A 21,663-nucleotide genomic window follows, 5' to 3' on the forward strand; every position below is an offset into this window, starting at 1 on the left:
AAAGTATCTCTTTGGAGGATGTCTATGCTGTCCTCGCCCTGAGTCTCTTGGTTTCACCAGCTAGACAGTGAGATAACGATGCTCCAATAACCAGACTTATTTTCCTTTTTGCGCTGATTTATTGAAGAATGGCCTCTGACCATTGTCTTCTCTTTGACCATCGTAAAACTGAAAGTACAAAATACTGTATTAGCTAACTAACATTGTAAACTAGCTTGTTACACTCTTACTGCAAGCTAACAAGATAAAACTTTCAAATGTACAAATTATCGTACCATTTTTACACAAAACAAAAGATAATAATTATTTTATCGACACTCATACTTACAGACATATCTTGTCTAAGTCAACAACATTTTAAGGTCCGTATCAGCTTAGAACAATAACATTATGGTATCACTTTCCGCCATCTTTTATTTCTTCTTCACGTTCTCATTTTTTTCCTTTCCCAAAGTAACCGAACCCATATTACAAAGCAGCCACTAGAGGGAGCTCTAGGGCAGTTTATAACTATAATATCCAATTTAAGTTATAAAAGGCAGAACAATGTCTCTATTTTTATGCAATGAATCTGAAGAAAATGAAGGAAAATAAAACATATTTCCTGTTCCCTACATTGTAGAGAGTGGCTTTTCAGTAGTATACAGGCTGTTCTCTGTGGTTTTTGCTCCTCTTCAGTAGCACTAGTAAGATGCTCAAGTACCGTTGTGCCAAAAAAAACAAACCAAAACACAACAACGAAAAAATGGCCCACACGTTAACCCCTAACTTTGGTTTGAAAGGGTGGTATTTAGAATACAGTTACTTTGTTGAAATAAAGGGATTACACGGCGGTCTTTTCCTGTTTCATATGTTAGGCTATGCCGTCTCTATTTTTAATTTCAAACAAAACACACATTAAGAGGCTCAAATGCCTGTTTCTCAATCTCGCTTCTCATAATGACATGAAGAAACATTTTTTAAATGATTTAATATGAAGGCAATAGAAGAGTGTTACAGGCATTGCCCTAAAGAATGTACCCTCAAGGGCAGTGTAGTCCGTGCTGCAGGGAGAATGGACTGCCATACCCGTTATGTGTCTGTGAGAGCAAGGGAGGTTGAAAAGGGAGAGTGGAAAAGTACGACTTGTCACCGACCAGAAACGGGAGCTGGAAGCATGTAAATATAATAATAACCACTGCAGCCAAAAAGAGTGCCTGACGAACCCAGTTGAAAGGAAAGCTATTAAGACTCGACTGTACACTGTGTTCCTGTTTTGCTCTGAAACAATAAATTCCGCTGGAGCAGCCTTTAAATGCCTCTCTCTGTCTCTCGCTAGCAAAGTTGACCCAGACAACAAAGTAAAGCTAGTTTTTGGCTACGAGCCTGACACGGAACCCAACGTACTAGCCAAAGGTCCCTTTACTACGGTTCGGAGCTGCGGGCCTGTTTTATATACGCGCGGAATAGTTTTCTATATGAGATGACTGCAAAAAGTGCAGCCTTGCGTAATGTCCACCCTACTGTTACTCATTTTATATTAAGGTTTTAAAATCTAGTTGCTATTGGTATGGCGAGTAGCCTTCAGTAATAGTACTAAATCACACAGCAATAGGACATTCATTGGTTGTAAAAAAGCATGATAATATATTAAGTAATCCAAAGTATTCAGAATACGTTACTCTCATTGAGTAACAGAACGGAATACATTACAAAATACATTTTGGGTAATGTATTCTGTAATCTATAGTGGAATAGATTTTAAAAGTAACCTTCCCAACACTGTTTAAACAGGGATCAGCTGTTAGCCCTCAGGGCCTCCGCTGAGCAAGCCAACATTCCCTGCGAGGTGAGGAGGAAGAGACGCGGTACTCGGGCTGGGATCGGGTGTCGCAGTAAAGTTAGGAGGTACTGGCCAGCAATTCCATCTATTATTATGGGGAATGTGAGATCTCTCCCCAACAAAGTAGACGAGCTGGCGGCTCTTACCCGAATTCAGAGGAGCTACAGGGAGTGCAGCCTGATGTGCTTCACAGAGTTGTGGTTAACTGCGCTAACTCCGGACTCACACGTAACCATTAGGGGTGCAACAATATTCATATCGATATTGAACCGTTCGATACAGTGCTTTCGGTTCGGTACGCATATGTATCGAACAATACAAAATGTTTAATTTATTTTATCAACTTTTCTTCTGACGATGCTGACTGTGTTGAGAGCTCAGTGTTCGACTACTCCGCCTAGGCTGCACTGTCGAGTGCAGATCCACTGAGCGCAGCGCAAGCTAGCGAGACAGAAGTTGAGCTCGTTGCAACATGGCAACTTCCTCAACGCTACCCAAAATTGAACCTCCCCCACACTCATTCAGATCTGGCGTTTGGAACTATTTTGGTTTTCTTGTGAAGCATGACCCTGATGGTAAGTGTGTCATGGACAAAAGTAAAACCGTATGTTGGATGTGCCACGCAATGCTCAATTGGTGGGAACTAGTGCGTTAGCGCAGTTAGCTCGTTAACGTGTTGACGCCGTCCAGCCCCACGCACGGGGCGATCCGCAGTAACTCGTTAAAGGAGATTTGCGGCGTTAAGGCGTTAATGATATTTTAACGAGATTAACGCTGATAGCACTAGTGGGAACACAACGAATATGACTACACATTTACGCCGACATCATCCTAGTGCAAACACAAGTGGAAGCAGACAAAAACAACAAGCACGCATGATACAAACTTTACCCCAGTCATTTAGACAGCCGTTAGCGCAGCCATTGACATGTCGAAGAGGTTAACACGTGAGGAGCGGATCGAAATTGTGTTGATATCTGGTGAACGCAGTAACTGGATCATTGCAGCAGATTCCAATGCAAGACACCCTACGAGACCACTCATCTCCCATGCAAACTGCTTGCTAAGTTTCGTGAAACTGGTTCAGTGTTGTGGATGCAAGAAAACTGTCACTAATGAAGAAACATCAGTGGCTGTCCTAGCTTCATTCAGCAAGAGCCCTCAGCGTAGCACTCGCCGCATGTCACTGGAGAGTGGCATTAGTTGAACATCCCTTCGGCAGATATTAGCTACTCATAAATTGCACCCTTACAAACTCCAGCTACTCCAGCATCTCAACGAGGATGACCCAGATCGGCGCACAGAATTTGCAGAATGGGCACAACAAAAATTGGAACAGGACCCTCAATTAATGCAGAAGATTTTGTTCAGTGATGAGGCAAACTTTTATGTGAATGGTGAAGTTAACAATCAAAACCATCGCTATTGGTCTGACACTAACCCACATTGGATGGAGCCCTCCAAGACTGTTGGAACAACAAAAGTGATGGTTTGGTGTGGTATATGGGGTACAACGATAGTGGGTCCATTCTTCATCAATGGTAACCTCAAGGCCACTGGATATTTGAAATTGCTACATGATGATGTGTTTCCTCTTTATGCACTGAAGCTGGCACATTCCCTGAGTTTTTCCAGCAGGATGGTGCACCACCACATTATTGGTGCCAGGTCCGAGCATTCCTAGATGAACAGTTTCCTGGAAAGTGGATTGGTCATCGTGGGCCAGTTGAATGGCCCCCAAGGTCTCCCGATCTGACCCCCTTAGACTTTTATCTTTGGGGTCATCTGAAGGCAATTGTCTATGGTGTGAAAATACGAGATGTGCAGCACCTGAAACTATGGATACTGGATGCCTGTGCTAGCATTTCTTCTGCGGTGTTGCTATCAGTGTGTGAAGAGTGGGAGAAGAGGGTTACATTGACAATCCAACACAAAGGGCAGCACACTGAACACATTTTATAAATGGTCAGAAACTTGTAAATAACTCATGAAAGAATAAAGTTATGTTGAAACCAAGCACACCATTGTTTTTCTTGTGACATTACCAATAAATTTGATGTGTCACATGACCCTCTTCCTATTGAAAAAACAAAAGTTGTATCTAAGATGGCTGACTTCTAAATGGCCCACCCTGTATTCTATATCATCTTTTTGCAATATCTGATGCAATATAGACTAATTTGACTGGAAGAGGGAGCTCTCCAATCAAAACTTACTGTTCTTCCAAAGCCTTAAGATGAGAAGTTTAAATGTTGCCCAGTAAAAGCAAAGGTGTTTGACTGAGCTCAGAGGTGTCTGTGAAGTCTGATAAAGAAGATTTACCACGTATTTTATCCAGATTTGCTTTCCTTTTTTCCCTTCTTCTTCTTAAACCTCCAAACAGAATATGTCTTTACAGAATGCTTCAATCAATGTAACACACTTTATTATAGGTGGTTTTGACACACTCAGTAGACCTATTGCTGTTGGTGTGGTTATATTAATAGTCTATCTTCTTGCTGTTCTTGCCAATATGATAAATATCATGTTTATTATTTCTGACAAGAGATTACATAAACCGATGTATCTTCTGATTTGCAACCTTGCTGTTGTTGATATAATGTACACCTCCAGTTGCAGTCCAACAATGATTGGGGTTCTACTCGCAGGTGTTAATACTATATCCTATGTGGAGTGTTTAATTCAAATGTGTGTTGGCGCTTTGGGAACATCAATGGAGTCATTTGTTTTAGCAGTTATGGCATTGGATAGATTCATTGCAATAATTTATCCTTTCCAGTATCAAAGTTATTTAACAAACACACGTGTTCTTGTTCTTACATTTATCGTGTGGTTCGTTGCCTGGTGTTTTGTGTTTTATATGCCTGCAACTGTTGTCCTCCTCCCACACTGCAGCTCCAGGCTCAGGTACACTTTCTGTGACTTTGCTGCTGTATTAAGAACAACCTGTGTTAACCCAGAAAAATATTTCAATGAAGTTGCCATTGTCTCATTTTTTATTTTCTTTTTCACTTTCATTTTCATTTGTCTTTCATATTGTGGAATATTACTTTTTGTAAAATTATCTTCAAATAATGAAAAAAAGAAAATGGGGAGCACTCTTGTGAGTCACTTAATTTGTGTATTTGTTCATTACTGTCCTGCATTTGTTCGCAATATCTTCACCAGGTTTGGTGTGGTACTAACTCTTGAGGAACGCCAAGGTTTATTAATTGGTGCAGTCCTCGGTCCATGTCTTGTAAATCCTTTTGTGTACTTTCTTAGAACAAAAGAAATTAAACAAAAGTTCTATAAGATTTTCAAAAAGTTTCATACATCTGACTAAAGTCTTGTGAACAGAGTGTGACTTTTTTTTTTTGTTAAGATGAATACAGTAGTAGTCTTAATTGATGTTGGTGTAAAATTTCTGAACATTTTATCACAAAATGTTTGAAACACCAACCATTTACTTTGATTCTGGCACAGAAGTGAGAATTACTCTACTTTGTGGGTTTTACACAAGATATTTGCACCTTAACTTTTCAATAAAAAAAATACAAAATTTAGAAACAAAGGTTTTGATTTTTTTTTTTTAAATTTACTGAAACTGTTTTTGTGTTTGTGAGCAACAGTATGTTTTTTCCTGCTACGCTGTAAATAATCATATTTTATTCAACAAAAATTAATCAGCTTTAGCAATTATTTATTTGAACTGCCTCAATAATTCTTTTGCTTGTGTCCAGACCTTCAGTTGTGTCTGATCATGTGTTTTTGGAAACCAGCAATGAGTTTTTATTGCATTTCAAAAATGATCAAAATGAATGAATGTCTCCAAAAACAGCCTAACATAGTTGACATGGCTGCTACATTTTGACAGACATTTCAGTTTGGTCTGTTAAATGATTATACATCAGAGAGACGTAAAACAAACAAACAAATAAAGCTACTTTGTGAGGACACATCTGGAAAAAGTGACACGAGTAACTTGGCAAGATCCTTGCTCGTACTGATAACATCACCCTCTCTGCCAAATAGCTTAGCACTGCTAGCAGCAACTCTTACATCTGCATTGACAAAATAAGAGACACGTTTTTGGTAATATATTCAGCTTAATATGAATTAAATTGCTTCTTCAAAAAAAATCATTCCTCTAACAAATGGTCATTTGGCTCTTTTAAAACTACTCTTTGAAGAATTGTTTACATAAAATAAAGTTGTAAATTGAAATATAATTAGCTAAGGTAGCTGGGTCAAGTGATGGCTTTTTGATTAATGTTTTAATTACTGCTACCTTGAAGCCTGTGGCACATAGACCATTAATAGAGATGGCCCTATTATTTGGAATGGAACAATATTTAATGGTAGGTCTTTGAATCTAATCGAATCGTATAGACACATTGATGGTTTAAGGAAGTGTTTACTGAACAAGCATCAATCAGAGATTAAGACTATATAAATATCAATAGTAATGGAAGTTGCTGGACGTAATGATACATCTGTGAGACAGTTATTAGAATTTTTTTAAAATTTAGTGAAGAAACTAACAAAATCATTACTAGCTACGGTTAAAAGAATATTTGGTTAACACAGCTTACTCTTTTCAGTTTGGGTGCAGTGCTGAAGAGAAACCAAGTGCAGTTCTTATTTTCTTTAATATGATGAATAATAAGCATGCCTTAGCTTTACAAATGGCTTTGTTATAGATCTGCTATCTGCTACAGCTATGCATTTCATAGTTATACGAGGGAGTCAAGTACTTCTGATTTAAGACTTTGTTTTTCACAGTATCCAGAGCAGGGGTCTCAAACTCACGGCCCGCGGGCCATTTGCGGCCCATGTCACCTCTACTTGCGGCCGCATAATGACGTGAAGAAATATTTTTAAAAATTATTCACAAAAATGATTTAATATAAAGGCAATAGGCAGAGTGTTACAGGCATAGCCCTAAAAAATGTAGCCTCCGGCAGTGTAGTCCATGCTACATGGAGACTGGACTGCCATATCCGTTATGTGTCTGTGAGCGAGGGAGGGAGAAAATGAGTCGAAAAGTAAGAGATGTCACCAACCAGAAACGGGAGATGGAAGCATGTAAATATATATATATATACATGTTTAATACAAATTAAGTGACTCTTGTGAGTCACTTAATTTGTGTAATCGTTTATTACTGTCCTGCATTTGTTCGCAATATCTTCACCAGGTTTGGCGTGGTACTAACTCTTGAGGAACGCCAAGGTTTATTAATTGGTGCAGTCCTCGGTCCATGTCTTGTAAATCCTTTTGTGTACTGTCTTAGAACAAAAGAAATTAAACAAAAGTTCTATAAGATTTTCAAAAAGTTTCACACATCTGACTAAAGTCTTGTGAACAGAGTGTGACCTTTTTTTTTTTTTTTAGATGAATACAGTGATAGCCCATTCTGAACATTTTGTCACAAAATGAAACACAAACCATTCACCTCGATTCTGGCACACCTTGATTGGCACAGAAGTGCAAATTATTCTACTTTGTGGGTTTTACCCAAGATATTTTCCTTACCTTAACTATTCAATTCAATTCATAAAAAATTTAGAATGAAAGGTTTTGATTGTCTTTTTTCCATTTTGTGAAACTGTGTCTGTGAGCAACAGTATGTTTTTTCCTCCTATGCTGTAAATATTTTAATCAACAAAAACTTTAGTAATGATTTATTTGAACTGCTTCAATAATTCTTTTGTTTGTTTCCAGACCTTCAGTAATGTCTGATCAGGTGTTTGGAATACAAGGATAGTATTCAATACCTGAAAGCAGCAACACATTTTTATTACATTTCAAAAATGATGAAAATGAAAGAATTGCTCCAACATCGACCTAACATAGTTGAGATAGCTATAAATAACAATAAAAATTGCTCACTGTAGGCACACCTGGAAAAAATGACATAAGTAACTTGATGCCTTGTAAGAGAAGATGCATGTATGTCTTGGTATCACCTCCCTCTCATGCCAGATATCTGAGCACTGCTAGCAGAAACTCTTACGGCTACATGTGCAAAATAAGACACATGTTTTTGTTGATAAATTCAGCCTAATATGCATCAAATTGCCTGGCACAGACTTTAGTAATTCATGTTTCTATACAGCCTCCTCCCATAATTTTGCAATCTGAAAAGGAAACTTCTACACATAGATATGCAATAAGGTCAGACACAAAGACACCTTTGTGACAGATTTTTAAAGCCTCATACACAGCCTCTCTTATACACATGACTGACTTTTGAAAATGCATGATTGAAATTGTGAAATGTTTTTGTTTTTTTTGTTTTTTTAACAAATTTGTTAATTACTTGAAATCTGTTTACAGAAGTAGCTGTTGTTGAGGAATCATTGAGGATCTGGACTTGGGCACTGCTAACAATCACACTATATAAATTCCATACCCGAAACTTACTTAACTGTGCCTAATCCCACTTCTTTAAGACGTGGTTTACTTGTTATGTAGTTATTACTCATCTCCAGCTGAACCCCTTAGGTCACAACTTGCACGATCACATGTGGCAACTTTTTTGATTAATGGGGTTTACTCTCATGGCAATTTTTAGTTTTATTTAAAATACCTCTAAATGAACTTAAAATAATCATAGAAAGGATTTCCACATTGATAAATGCCTTTGTTTTAGCATTACGTTTTTTTCTTAGACTAACGTAATTTTGTATGGGTTGGATGGAGTGAATTAAATTAAACTGCACTCAACTGCAATAAATAAGTTGATATGTCATCAATTATTTAAGTTTGTCCAACTCAATTACCGTTTTTATCCTGTTACAGTCTTTATCCATAAGATGTTATATATTAAAGATGTAATTGATTTCTTATTGAATTGAATTGAATTGAATTTTATTTTTATAGCATCATATGACCCCCTATGAGCAAGCACTTTGGTGACAGTGAGGAGGAAAAACTCCCTTTTAACAGAAAGACACCTCTAGCAGAACTAGACTCAGGGAGGGGCAGCCATCTGCTGCGACTGGTTTGGGTGAGAGAAGGAAAACAGGATAAAGACATGCTGTGGACCAACGACAGAGATTAATGACAGGTACGATTCAATGCAGAGAGGTCTATTAACACATAGTGAGTGAGAAAGGTGACTGGAAAGGAAAAACTCAATGCATCCTGGGAATCCCCCCAGCTGTCTACATCAATTGCAGCATAACTAAGGGAGGATTCAGGGTCAGCCCTAACTATATGCTTTAGTAAAAAGGAACGTTTTAAGCCTAAACTTTACTGTCTCTCTCCCAAATCCAAACTGGGAGCCTGAAGGCTCTCCCTCCCATTCTACTTTTAAATACTCTAGGAACAACAAGTAAGCATGCAATGTGAGAGCGAAGGTTATTAAGATAAGATGGGGCCTGATTATTTAAGATCTTGTATGTGAGGAGCAGGATTTTGAATTCAATTCTGGATTTAACAGGACGCCAATACAGGAGAAATATTCTATCTCTTTCTACTCCCTGTCAGTACTCTTGCTGCAGCATTTTGGATTAACTGAAGGCTTTTCATGGAGTTTTTAGGACAGCCTGATAATAATGAATTACAGTAGTCCAGCCTGGAAGTAATAAATGCATGCCTTACTGGGTTTAAGGGACAACAATTCCTCCCACGGTTGGACATTTGGATGAAGAGGGTAGGAGGGGAAGAGAGCAGAAGTACAATGCCGTGCTTGAAAGTAACGAAATAGATGGGTAGCCATCTACCCATCTCTGTTTTCAGACCTGAACAAAGTTCTGAAATGTTTCCCTCCCCACAAAAATAATATCACTACCTGATCTAACTTTTTGAAAAAAGTACAAAATACAGGAATACTCCATCCATCCATCTTCATCCGCTTTATCTGGGACCGGGTCGCGGGGGCAGCAGCCTAAGCAAAGAGGCCCAGACCTCCCTCTCCCCAGCCACCTCCTCCAGCTTATCCGGGGGAATACCAAGGTGTTCCCAGGCCAGCCGAGAGATATAATCTCTCCAGCGTGTCCTGGGTCTGCCCCGGGGCCTCCTCCCGGTGGGACATGCCTGGAACACCTCACCCAGGAGGCGCCCAGGGGGCATCCTTGTCAGATGCCCGAACCACCTCAGCTGGCTCCTTTCGATGTGGAGCAGCAGCTGCTCTACTCTGAGCCCCTCCCGGATGGCCGAACTTCTCACCCTATCTCTAAGGGAGAGGCCAGCCACCCTTCGGAGGAAGCTCATTTCTGCCGCTTGTATCCGCGATCTCGTTCTTTCGGTCACTACCCACAGCTTGTGGCCATAGGTGAGGGTAGGGACATAGAACGACCGGTAAATTGAGAGCTTCGCTTTTACACTCAGCTCCCTCTTCACCACGACAGACCGGTGCAGCGTCCGCATTACTGCAGCTGCAGCCCCAATCCGTCTGTCGATCTCCGGCTCCCTTCTCCCATCACTCGAGAACAAGACCCCAAGATACTTGAACTCCTCCACTTGGGGCAGGAACTCATCCCCGACCCGGAGTGGGCACTCCACCCTTTTCCGGCTGAGAACCATGGCCTCAGATTTGAGGCCATGGTTCTCAGCTACAGGAATACTCTGAAACAAAAACGCTTTTAAATTAACATAGGGTTTAGAGATCAGGCACCTGTCCGGGACAGAAACAGGTTAACTGGTTAGCAAGGTTGGACATGGACAAATAAGATTTTAAAGTTGTCGAAATTGTGTAGGGATGACTGGTACCAGTGGAGGATGACGTAAAGTGTGTCATGGAAACGTTGAATAATGTGTCTTGGCATTTGGTGTCTTTTGTTATATGTATAAATGTGCGAATATATAGTGAAGTTTAAATTGTCCTTTGGATGCATGGGCAGAAGTGCATATTGTTTTGAAAGTGTGACAGAGAATGGTGTGATGTGTGTGAGAAGAGCTACTAAAAGACCTGAGTGAATTGTGCTAAATTGGTGCTCAAAGTATTGTGTGAATTGTGCTGCAGAGCTGAGCTAAGAGAATTGTGACGTGTGTTGAAAAACGGTGTTAATTGTGCTGAGGATGTGTGCCAAAGGAATTCTGCTAATCATGCTGAGGACTTCGATGTGAAGGATTTCTTTTTGTGGTAATGCTTGCAAGTTTAAAAACCTTAGTATATACTTGTGTGAAACTTTTCAGTTTTCTGTGTGTGGCTGAGGGTGCATTCTTTTTATATTAAAAGTGAGTAGAATTACAGAGGGTACAGTATACAGAGTGTGAACATAGAACAAGAGTTCGATTAGGCTGTAGAAACTGATCAAATTCAGTGAAGTGAAGAGGGTGTGTATGAAAACCGCTGTGTGTGTGTGTGAGACTGAGGGACCCACTGCTGCACATCATCTCTGAGGCTTTGCACCCCTGATGATCCACCAGGACAAACTCAGCAGTGTGGAAGGAAGAGGAGGAGGAATAGCCAGCAGCAGCTGACAGATGGAGAGAATAGACAGACTTTCCCCTGTTTGTGAAGGACTGCTAGGAAAGTTTAAAAGAACTAATTGTATGTCCTGAATCAGTCTTATTAGGTAATGTTCAAATAATTTTATCATTCCAGTGTTTTCAGTGTGGGAGAAAGTACTCAGGGCCTTCAAGTTAAACACTATGAAAGGCAGTAACAAGTTTAATATTCAGAAACCTAAAGTATATATCGGCAGCAGAATGGATCTAAAAATAAATGTTTGTTTCAGTTCTATGAAGCTTTGAGTATTTTGGATTTGCAGTACTGCTGTGTTTGTTGCATCATATTGCTGTAATTGTTTATATGCTTTATATATTCTGAGATATAGTGTTACATCATATTCTATAAGGATGTTATGTGTTTGTATACTTTCTGCCCAGTTTGACCCATTTAGCAGAAGTTAGCCTGTTTAAGGCTCTGATATCTATTCTGTATGACTTAAAGCAGTTATGAGATGGTATGATTTTCTCACCCAATAAAGGAATATTTAATATATCAGTCTACTTTTCATTGTATCAGCAACAGTTATCACAGCCAGGGTTTTAATAGTTTTGCAATTATCATTAGTTTTTATTTTTATTTAGATTTGACTTCAGATTTTCAATTTTATATCAGTTTTAATTAGTTTTTACCAATTGTTTGCTAGTTTAGTTTAGTTTTTATTTTTTTTGAAAATCCTTAGTTTCAGTTTAGTTTTGATTAGTTTCAGTTATAGGTTTAGTTGTGTTTGCAATAATTAAGTGTAACAAAATCCCAGTTTCATCATATCAGTCATTCTCTTCTGCTTATCCTTGGGTATGTTGCTATTCCAGCTACCATACCCTGCACCCTGGACAGGGCGCCTGTCTGTTGCAGGGCTAACATGCCGAGACAGACAACTCACATTCCCAGCTATGGGTTCTTTAAATAAATAAATAAATAAAGGCAGATGAACAACCATTGATACCAGGCAACTTTAAAATGTATATCTTGGCCCCAATGAGACTATTAACTCTTGCAGCAGTTCGTAATTTTGGTTCAAGTGAATTGATAAACTTTTTGAAAGCAATTGACTCACACAGTTGTGTAGATATCCCAGTCCTGTTGTCTCGGGATGCATCACGCTGCCTTGCCTGGGGTTAGCTTCTGTTTTCTGGGGATGAGGGTTGAGTGTGCTCCCTTACCTTCTCAAGGTAAGCTTGGTTAGCCTTCTTGTGTGAGCTTTTCAAGTGCACTTTAAGGTTTGTGGGATTTTTTTCCCTTTAGAAATGTCCCTCATAATTTGTCTCTTTCCACTACAAGACACTTGCTTCATCCAAAACACAGTCATATTCAAAGTAATCCCAAATTGGACTCTGGCGCTTTCTCCCGACTTTTCCTGACACGATTCTGCGCGTGGACGGAGGAGCAACACAGACGACTCGACTAACGTACTTGCCACCTGCTGGCATAATTAGACAGCAAGAAAAAAATCTGGAAACTAAACTTCATTTTCACCCTTGACTATTGTATGACACGCACAAATGAATGAAAACTAAACACATTTTTGCTATAAATTCATTTAATTTTAGTTAGTTTTGTGAACATTCATTACAGTTTTAGTTAGTTTTCCTTTTTTTGTTTTTATTTTTATTTCCGCTAACAAAAAAATTTTTTTACTTCTAGTTTTCGTTATTTCGTTAGTTTTCGTCAAGGATAATAACCTTGATCACAGCTCGTACATTTTGTTTTTACACATATGTAAGCACTAGGGGTGCAACGATACACAAAATTCACAGTTCGGTTCGATACTTTGGAGTCACGGTTCGATATTTTTTCGATACAAAAAAATGTTCATGCCTTTTTAATTTGTCATTTATTAAAATTATAAATATATATTTTAACTCAAAAGTACGTTTTTTTAAAATGTAATGTTGCTAAAACAACAAAATTTTTAAAAAAAATCTATCTGATTGAGGAATCACTCATCTTTGGAAAAGAGAGTTTATTACAGAGAAATGGCTCTTTCCAAAATAAAAGCTATACTATACGCTTCTTCTGGGCTATATTCTGAGCAGCATATTAAACATATCAGGTCCCCATAAGGAGAATCATGTGCTAACGGCTGTCTAAATGACTCGGGTAAAGTTTGTAGCATGCGTGCTTGTTGTTTTTGTCTGCTTCCACTTGTCTTTGCACTAGGATGATGTCGGTGTAAATGTGCAGTGATATTCGTTGTGTTCACACTAGTGCTGTCAGCGTTAATCTCGTTAAAATGACATTAACGCCATAACATAGCAAATCTCCTTTAACGAGTTACTGTGGATCGCCCCGTGCGTGGGGCTGGACAGCGTCAACACATTAACAAACTAACTGCGCTAACGCACTATTTCCCACCAATTGAGCATTGCGTGGCACATCCGACATACGGTTTTACTTTTGTCCATGACGCGCTTACCATCAGGGTCATGCGTCACATGAAAACCAAGATAGTTCCAAACGCCAGATCTGAATGAGGGTGGGGGAGGTTCAATTTCGAGCTTAGCTTCTGTCTTGCTAGCTTGCGCTGCGCTCAGTGGATCTGCACTCGACAGTGCAGCCTAGGCGGAGTAGTCAAACGCAGATTCACTGAGCAGTCAACACAGACAGCATCGTCAGAAGAAGAGTTGATAAAATAAATAAAATTTTTTGTATTGTTCGATACATATGCGTACCGAACCGAAAGCACTGTATCGAACGGTTCAATACTGATACGAGTATTGTTGCACCCCTAGTAAGCACTGAGCCAAATTTAGTATTGCCAAAATTTGTCTCTTATATATGATACATCTATACATACACTGTCAAAGATACTTGACTTTGAGTGAAGATTTAAGGTGATAGGAAATATAAATAACTGCAATCTAATTGAATAATAATTGAATCTTTGACACGGAGTTCAAGCTCACTGCTGTAATAACCAATAATGACTAATATAATAACTTTAACCCTCTGGGGTCGCCGGATGCGCTGGCGCATCAAAATCACATGACCAATTTAAGACGACACAGCTACAAAATGCAGCGATTCGGAGTCTCTATTTCAACTTGGGTCGAAAGTGCCGACTTCAAACTACATAGCAGTTTTTGAATTGTGTCGATGGGCCACGTAAAACCAGAGTTATGATAAAAAATACACGCAATGTTTTTTTCTGAACAAAACAGTGGTGTTTACAGTGGGAAGAACGGTAAAAACAGCGTTTTCTACAGACAGCGCTAGCAAACACTCTCCCTCTGCTAGTGAAAAAAGAAAAAGAAAAAACACCCCCTCCCTATTGGTGTTAGACTTTACCATGTCAGCCAATCAAAAAAATGATAAGGCAACATGTGGCACTTGGTTGTTTAGGGAGAAGGAGAAGTTTTTCGGAGTGACACCTGCGACGGAAAGCGGTCAAGCGAAAGAAAGAGAGCGAACGAGTTTTCATATGTGAGACATTAGTGACGTTTAGCGTGTTTGGAGGCTATAGTTAGTTTGTTGTGTAATTATTGTTTCGTATTGTGTGTCAGTTATACTGCTGAATTTCACATTTTCTCCAAAAAAAAGCCGTCAAAGACAGATTCCAGTGTAAACGCTGTTCCCACATGAAAAACTGGACTGATGCACCTCCTGCTGTCAGACCTGCAGGATTTAGGCCTTTGGTGTTCTCCTCTGTCTTATACTGAACACAAACTACATTTTTTGGACTGGCACAAATAATTTGTGTGCCTTCTTATTTGATGCAGCACACCTGATTGTTCTGTAAATAGATTTAAATGGTTATATCACAACGCCTGAGGCCTTGGCTGCATTTTTAGGTAAATAGTACCATATAACTTTGTTGTTTGCAAAACTTTGTATATTTCTAAAAATTATGCACATTTCTATTTGCATTTCAAATTATGAAAATGATTCGTTAAACATGTTTGTGGGTTTTACAGTAAGAAATATAACTTTTTTCTACTTTGATTTTAAATTTTTTGTCTTAATTTAGATCAACTGTGGCAATATAGTATACCAAAATGAAAAAATAACTCAAATTTCAGACATTTGAGGTTGTGCTGAAAAAAATGGTACCAAACAAGGCAAGAAAAACATATTTTAAAGGTGAAATATAGAGGTAAAATCAAAAGTAGTCAAAAACGGCCAATTATACCCTGGATCCCAGAGGGTTAATATTGGCCATATTATATTTATATTACCAAAGTGAGATGACTTAAGTCTCATGAACAATATTAGCTAATTGTTATTTACTAGCTAATCTTAAAATGACTGTTCGGTACAGAAATGAAGCCCAACAATCATGTTTTTACAGTCCTGTGGTCTCAGCCTTAGATACTTATCAAATCACACAAAGCTCATGTAGAAACAAACAAACAAATTAACAAAACATTGTGGCATGCAGAGGAATCTTAACAAAGAAGCTCACAGAGAGATATTGAGCTTGTTATTCAACCCCAAGCTGGTAGGGGGAGCTCTTTATTAAAACACTTGCCGGTGCTACAATGTGCCTCAAGGTTCAACAACAGCACAACAGAAGTCACTCATGGTACAGCACTCTCTCTACAAAACAACAACTGTCAGTGACTCTGCACCACAGCGTAAACACAACATTCAAGATAACAGTTAAAAGTAACGTAACCATAAACAATAAAACAAGAACATCTAAACAGCAGCACATGTCCCAAGGCATGATGGGAGAGAACTAGCTGCTATGTTCTCCTTCATTTCTGTCAAACAAAGCTGTATGAAATGTTTCCAGCTGTAAGTATCATGGTTGCTAGGCAACCTGGGCAGTGCGACGGAGGCTACACCGTCCCATTTCGCAAGCCTACAAGCCTCGCACTTCCGGCCTTAGCGGTCTTTGAGAATCAGAATCAGAATCAGAATACTTTATTGGTCCCTAGGGGAAATTATTTTTCGTTACAGTGCTCCATTATAAACAAACATTAACAGAGACAGACAATACACTAACTAAGAATAGCACAATATATACAGGCATATATATACATAAAAGTCACTTATTAATAAAAAGCTGAAAAAGAACATGTGCAAGAAGGGTGTAGCTGTTGCAGTAAACAGTGTGTTAAGTGGATGAGTTGTACAGAGAGATGGCCACAGGCAGGAATGATTTCCTGTGTCGTTCAGTGGTGCTTTTCGGTAATCTCAGTCTTTCACTGAACGTGCTTCTGTGACTGACCAGCATGGAGTGGGTGGGAGGTGTTATTGTTATCCAACATTGTCTTTATCTTGGACAGCATCCGCCTCTCCAACACCACCTTGAGGGAGTCCAGCTCCATACCCACAACATTACTGGCCTTACAAATCAGTTTATCGAGTTTGTTGGCATCTGCAACCCTCAGCCTGCTCCCCCAGCATGCAACAGCATGAGGATCGCACTGGCCACAACAGACTCATAGAAAATCCTGGGCATTTTCTGGCAGATGTTGAAGGACCTCAGTCGCCTCAAAAAATAGAGACGACTCTGGCCCTTTCTGTAAAGTGCTGTGGTGTTTTTAGCCCAGTCCAGTTTATTGTCAATGTGTACTCCAAGGTATTTATAGTCCTCCACAATGTCAACACTGACCCCCCGGATTGGAACAGGGGTCAAGTGTCTCCTGGTCTTCCTGAAGTCCACTATCAATTCCTTGGTCTTTGCCATGGTGTTGAAAGCACTGGAAAAGTCAAAAAACATGACCCTCACAGTGCTCGCTGGCTGGTCCAGATGGGTGTAGACACGATTTAGCAGGTAGATGATGGCGTCCTCTGTTCCGAGACGAGGCTGATATGCAAATTGAAGGGGATCCAGATGTGGGCTGACAATGGGTTGCAGCTGCTCCAGGATGAGCCTTTCCAGGGTCTTCATGATGTGGGAGGTCAGTGCCACGGGCCTGTAACCCTGGGGGCCACTGAAACGTGGCGTCAATATAAACAGAAAATAAGCACTAAGAATATATATTTTACCTTAACAGTACATTTCCATATTTTTATATCTATTAGATAAAATCTGATACTTGCGAGATTTTATTCAAGCATTACTTTCCAGAAAGGGATGTGCACAGGCTAAATCCTGAGCAGATCTGAAGCATTAGAAGCCAAAATGAGCATAACATAATCAGTCATACAGTACGTCACACATAGTCACAGATAGTTTCAATATAAACAACTCTGCAGTGTGCTCTGCCTAGTTTCACTTCCTCTCTACATCCTGTTGTTTCGCAGCGGTGCACAAAGCGTCGCTTGCAGTTTCCTGTCTTAAACAGTACTCTGTGACCTTTAGCACACATTGTAACTCAAAGTGGCGTTTTACTACACCGGCCTATATAAAACAATATAAACAGAAAATAAGCACCAAGAATATATATTTATTCCATGACATAGTTCTTATTTTCTTTAATATGATGAATAATAAGATTCCTTAGTTTTACAGATAGCTTTGTTATAGAGCAACAAACTCTTTATGAGCTAAATAAAATTTTTAAGTAGTAAGACGACATTTGATCTCAAGTTTTAGGGTTATCTGCTATAAGCTATGCATTTCACATTTATACGAGGGAGTCAAGTACTTCTGATTTAAGACTTTTTTTTTTCACAGTATCCAGAACTATACAAAGTGAGGATGTAACACTATTAAAGAGATTATTGACTTCTGTGCGGGCTTAGGTAGCTGCTCTTTAACAAATTGTAAAATCTAAAATTGTTTCATAAAGTTGCTTTCACTCTAATATGCAAGCAACTTTATGACACAATCACACATCAAATGCTTGAGGGTCCTGCTTGAGGGTCTTTGCTATTCCTATAACTGTGCTCTTCTGGATAGAAATCTTGGATGTTGTTCCAGGGACTTGCGGTTATAAACCAAGCGGTTTGCCCAAGGAGTGGACTCAAAAGCAGACACACTGGAAAACTATTTACTGAGATTTATTGAACTCCGATAATCACAGGGTAGAGGGGATCTGGAGTAGGAAAACCTAAAGGGGACAACAAGTTGACTGGCACTGGAGAGGGGATCATGAGGGCTGGATAACGGAAGGGAAAGTGGCAACAAAGAACAGGAATGAAGGATCTGCAAGAAGATGGAGAAGCTGTTATTGTTATGAGGTAAGGAGCAGGTAACAGAAAGGAGTTTCCTGGTGAGTTTGTTCTTTTGACTTGTAGGTCCCAGCTCAGAGGGCTCTGAGGAGGGAAACTCAGTGGAAGTGTTGAGAGGTAGTTGAGCAGGCAGAGTATCTGGGATGCAGTGGCAGGCCGGAGGGCAGGCAAGCAGGCAGGGAAGGCAGCCAGAGATTTCCAGAGTGGAGGAAAGAAAGATATAGCTACATAGACATTTCACTATAAAAGCTACCTAAAAGTTTTGTGGAAAAATTTCCTTTCCAGATGTAATAATAAATGGAATAAAATACTTTAACTTCCTGCTAATATTAGCTCCATCCTGGCCATGAAGAGGGTGAAATGTTAGATAGATGTAGCGGGACACTTTTAACATGAACCTGGATTTCTTTCATTTTGTGCTTTTTTTTGGTTTAATTGATCTAAATAGTCTGCTGAAAACAAACAAAATAAAGGTTATTGTAAGCATGTGAACATTTACAAGGGGATTTTGCGGGGATGACATCATCTTTTTGCAATATCTGATGCAATATGGACATTTCACATTCTTATGTCTAATTTGACTGGAAGAGGGAGCTATCCAATCAAAACATACTGTTCTTCCAAGCCTTAAAGTGAGAAGTTTAAATACTGCTCAGTAAAAGCAAAGGTGTTTGACTGAGCTCAGAGGTGTGAAATCTGATATAGAAGAAAATTGACCACATACTTTATCCATATTTGCTTTGCTTTTTCTTTTCTTCTTCTTCTTCAACTTCCAAACGGAATATGTCTTTACAGAATGCTTCAATCAATGTAACACACTTTATTATAGGTGGTTTTGACACACTCAGTAGACCTATTGCTGTTGGTGTGGTTATCCTAATAACCTATCTTCTTGCTGTTCTTGCCAATATGATAAATATCATGTTTATTATTTCTGACAAGAGATTACATAAACCAATGTATCTTCTGATTTGCAACCTTGCTGTTGTTGATATAGTGTACACCTCCAGTTCCAGTCCAACAATGATTGGGGTTCTACTCGCAGGTGTTAATACTATATCCTATGTGGCATGTTTAATTCAAATGTGTGTTTTCAATTTGGGAACATCGATGGAGTCATTTGTTTTAGCATTTATGGCATTGGATAGATTCATTGCAATAATTTATCCTTTTCAGTATCAACGTTATTTAACAAACACACGTGTTCTTGTTCTTACATTTATCATGTGGTTCATTGCCTGGTGTTTTGCGTTTTATATGCCTGCAACAGTTGTCCCCCTCCCACACTGCAGTTCAAGGCTGAAATACAGCTTCTGTGACTTTGCTGCTGTAATAAGAACGACCTGTGTTAACCCAGAGAAATATTTCAATGAAGTTTCCATTGCAGCATTTTTTATTTTCTTTTTCACTTTCGTTTTTATTTGTCTTTCATATTGTGGAATCTTACTTTTTGTAAAACTATCTTCAAATAATGAAAAAATGAAAATGGGGAGCACTCTTGTGAGTCACTTAATTTGTGTAGTTGTTCATTACTGTCCTGCGTTTGTTCGCATTATGTTCACTAGGTTTGGTGTGGTACTAACTCTTGAGGAACGCCAAGGTTTAGTAATTGGTGCAGTCCTCGGTCCATGTCTTGTAAATCCTTTTGTGTACTGTCTTAGAACAAAAGAAATTAAACAAAAGCTCTTTAAGATTTTCAAAAAGTTTAACACATCTGACTAAAATCTTGTGAACTGAGTGTGCTTATTTATTTTTTATTTTTTGTAGATAAACAGATGTCGGTGTAAATTTTCAGAACATTATTTCACAAAATGTTTGAAACACCAACCATTCACTTTGATTCTGGCACAGAAGTGAGAATTATTCTACTTGTCGGTTTTAGACAAGATATTTTCCTAACCTTAACTTTTCAATTCACTTCATACAAAATTTAGAACTAAAGTTTTTGATTTTGTTTTTAATTTAGTTAAACTGTTTATGTGTCTGTGAGCAACAGTATGTTTTTTTTCCTGCTATGCTGTAAATAATCATATTTTAATGAAGAAAAACTAATCAACTTTAGTAATCATTTATTTGAACTCCCCCATATGGAAAAGATATATATAAATCTTATAAAGTTTGTATCTGTCTTGTGTGAAACTTGTATGAAAAGCATATGAGAGTGAAAACAGATATAAGATCCCTTGAAAAATTATGTAATGAAACTTGTATGTTTTGGATACTTACTAAAACAATATATGAAAGTAATGAGAAAGTGGCCACTTTCATGAGTAAATCATGTAAGCCTTATATGATTTACTCATGAAAGTAAAAAAAAAAGTTTTTACTATTTCTTTTCCATATGGGTAATTCTTTTGAATGAATGGAATGAATGAATGGCTCCAACACCAGCCTAACATAGTTTAGATACCTAAGCTAGTGGACTACTGTATTTTGACAGACATTTCAGTTTTGTTTGTTAAGTGATCCTATATCAAAAAGACATCAAACGATCAAAAAAAGTTGCTCTGTGTGGGCACACCTGGAGGAAATTCTCTGGCTGGCTGGAGCAGCACCTAATAACCAGCTCGCAAAATTTAAAAAAACCCCCCCAAAACAAACAAGCAAACTAGGGCTGTCAATGTTAACACTGTCAACACGGTTAACGCGATTAAAGTTTTTAATATAATTAATCCATCTGGAGCGCAGAATGACTCAAAATCCCTGAAACAAGGACAGGATGCCTGAAAAATAAATTGCTGTTATCAGGATAAAAACAAGCAAAGTCAAGTAGTCAAGTAAGTAATAAATGTTGTGAGCCAATTAAATTAAATTCAACCAGCCCACTGGGGTCTTCCTGGTTAAAGGTTTCATGTTCTCCCTGTGCCTGGGGGAATTCTCTATGGTACTGCAGCTTTCTCCCACAGTCAAGAAAACTTGCATGGAAAGTTAATTATTGGTTCTAAATTGGCCACAAGTATGAAAATATATATGGAGTTGTCTTTCTCTCTGTGTCAGCCACTGTGACTCGCAACCAGTCCAGGGCATTCTTTGCCCTGTCGTGGCTGGGATATGCTCCAGACTTTTAGATAAGTAGAAGGAAATGGATTGATGGGGTTGAGGCATTCTAATCGAAATCAACATGCGCATAACCAAGTTGTCTTTTATTTACCTTTGCAAAGGAGTCAAACAACAGTACAGAGTACAAAAGTAATTTACATTTAATGTCATTCTTAAGGCCCTTTCACATCAGACATGACACGCATTCCAAGCACTGCATTGACCACTAGCTGGAGCAAATAGCTCAAAATTTGTGTTGCGTTGGCTGCCTGCACTGCATGTGCGTCATTTTTTG

At 38.8% G+C, this 21,663-nt stretch overlaps 2 protein-coding genes across 2 annotated transcripts; both read left to right on the top strand.

The window, feature by feature from the left end:
* The first annotated feature begins 4,208 nt into the window (after positions 1 to 4,208).
* LOC113036581 (olfactory receptor 5V1-like) lies at positions 4,209 to 5,147 on the top strand. The gene has a single exon (XM_026192994.1). The coding sequence runs from the start codon at positions 4,209 to 4,211 to the stop codon at positions 5,145 to 5,147; it is 939 nt and encodes a 312-aa protein (XP_026048779.1).
* A 13,965-nt stretch (positions 5,148 to 19,112) lies between these two features.
* LOC113036580 (olfactory receptor 867-like) lies at positions 19,113 to 20,051 on the top strand. Its single transcript, XM_026192993.1, has one exon. It carries the CDS (start codon positions 19,113 to 19,115, stop codon positions 20,049 to 20,051), a length of 939 nt encoding a protein of 312 aa, XP_026048778.1.
* The last annotated feature ends 1,612 nt before the right edge of the window (positions 20,052 to 21,663 follow it).

This window comes from Astatotilapia calliptera, chromosome 14, assembly GCF_900246225.1.
Source record: "Astatotilapia calliptera chromosome 14, fAstCal1.2, whole genome shotgun sequence".
Taxonomy (NCBI): Eukaryota; Metazoa; Chordata; class Actinopteri; order Cichliformes; family Cichlidae; genus Astatotilapia; species Astatotilapia calliptera.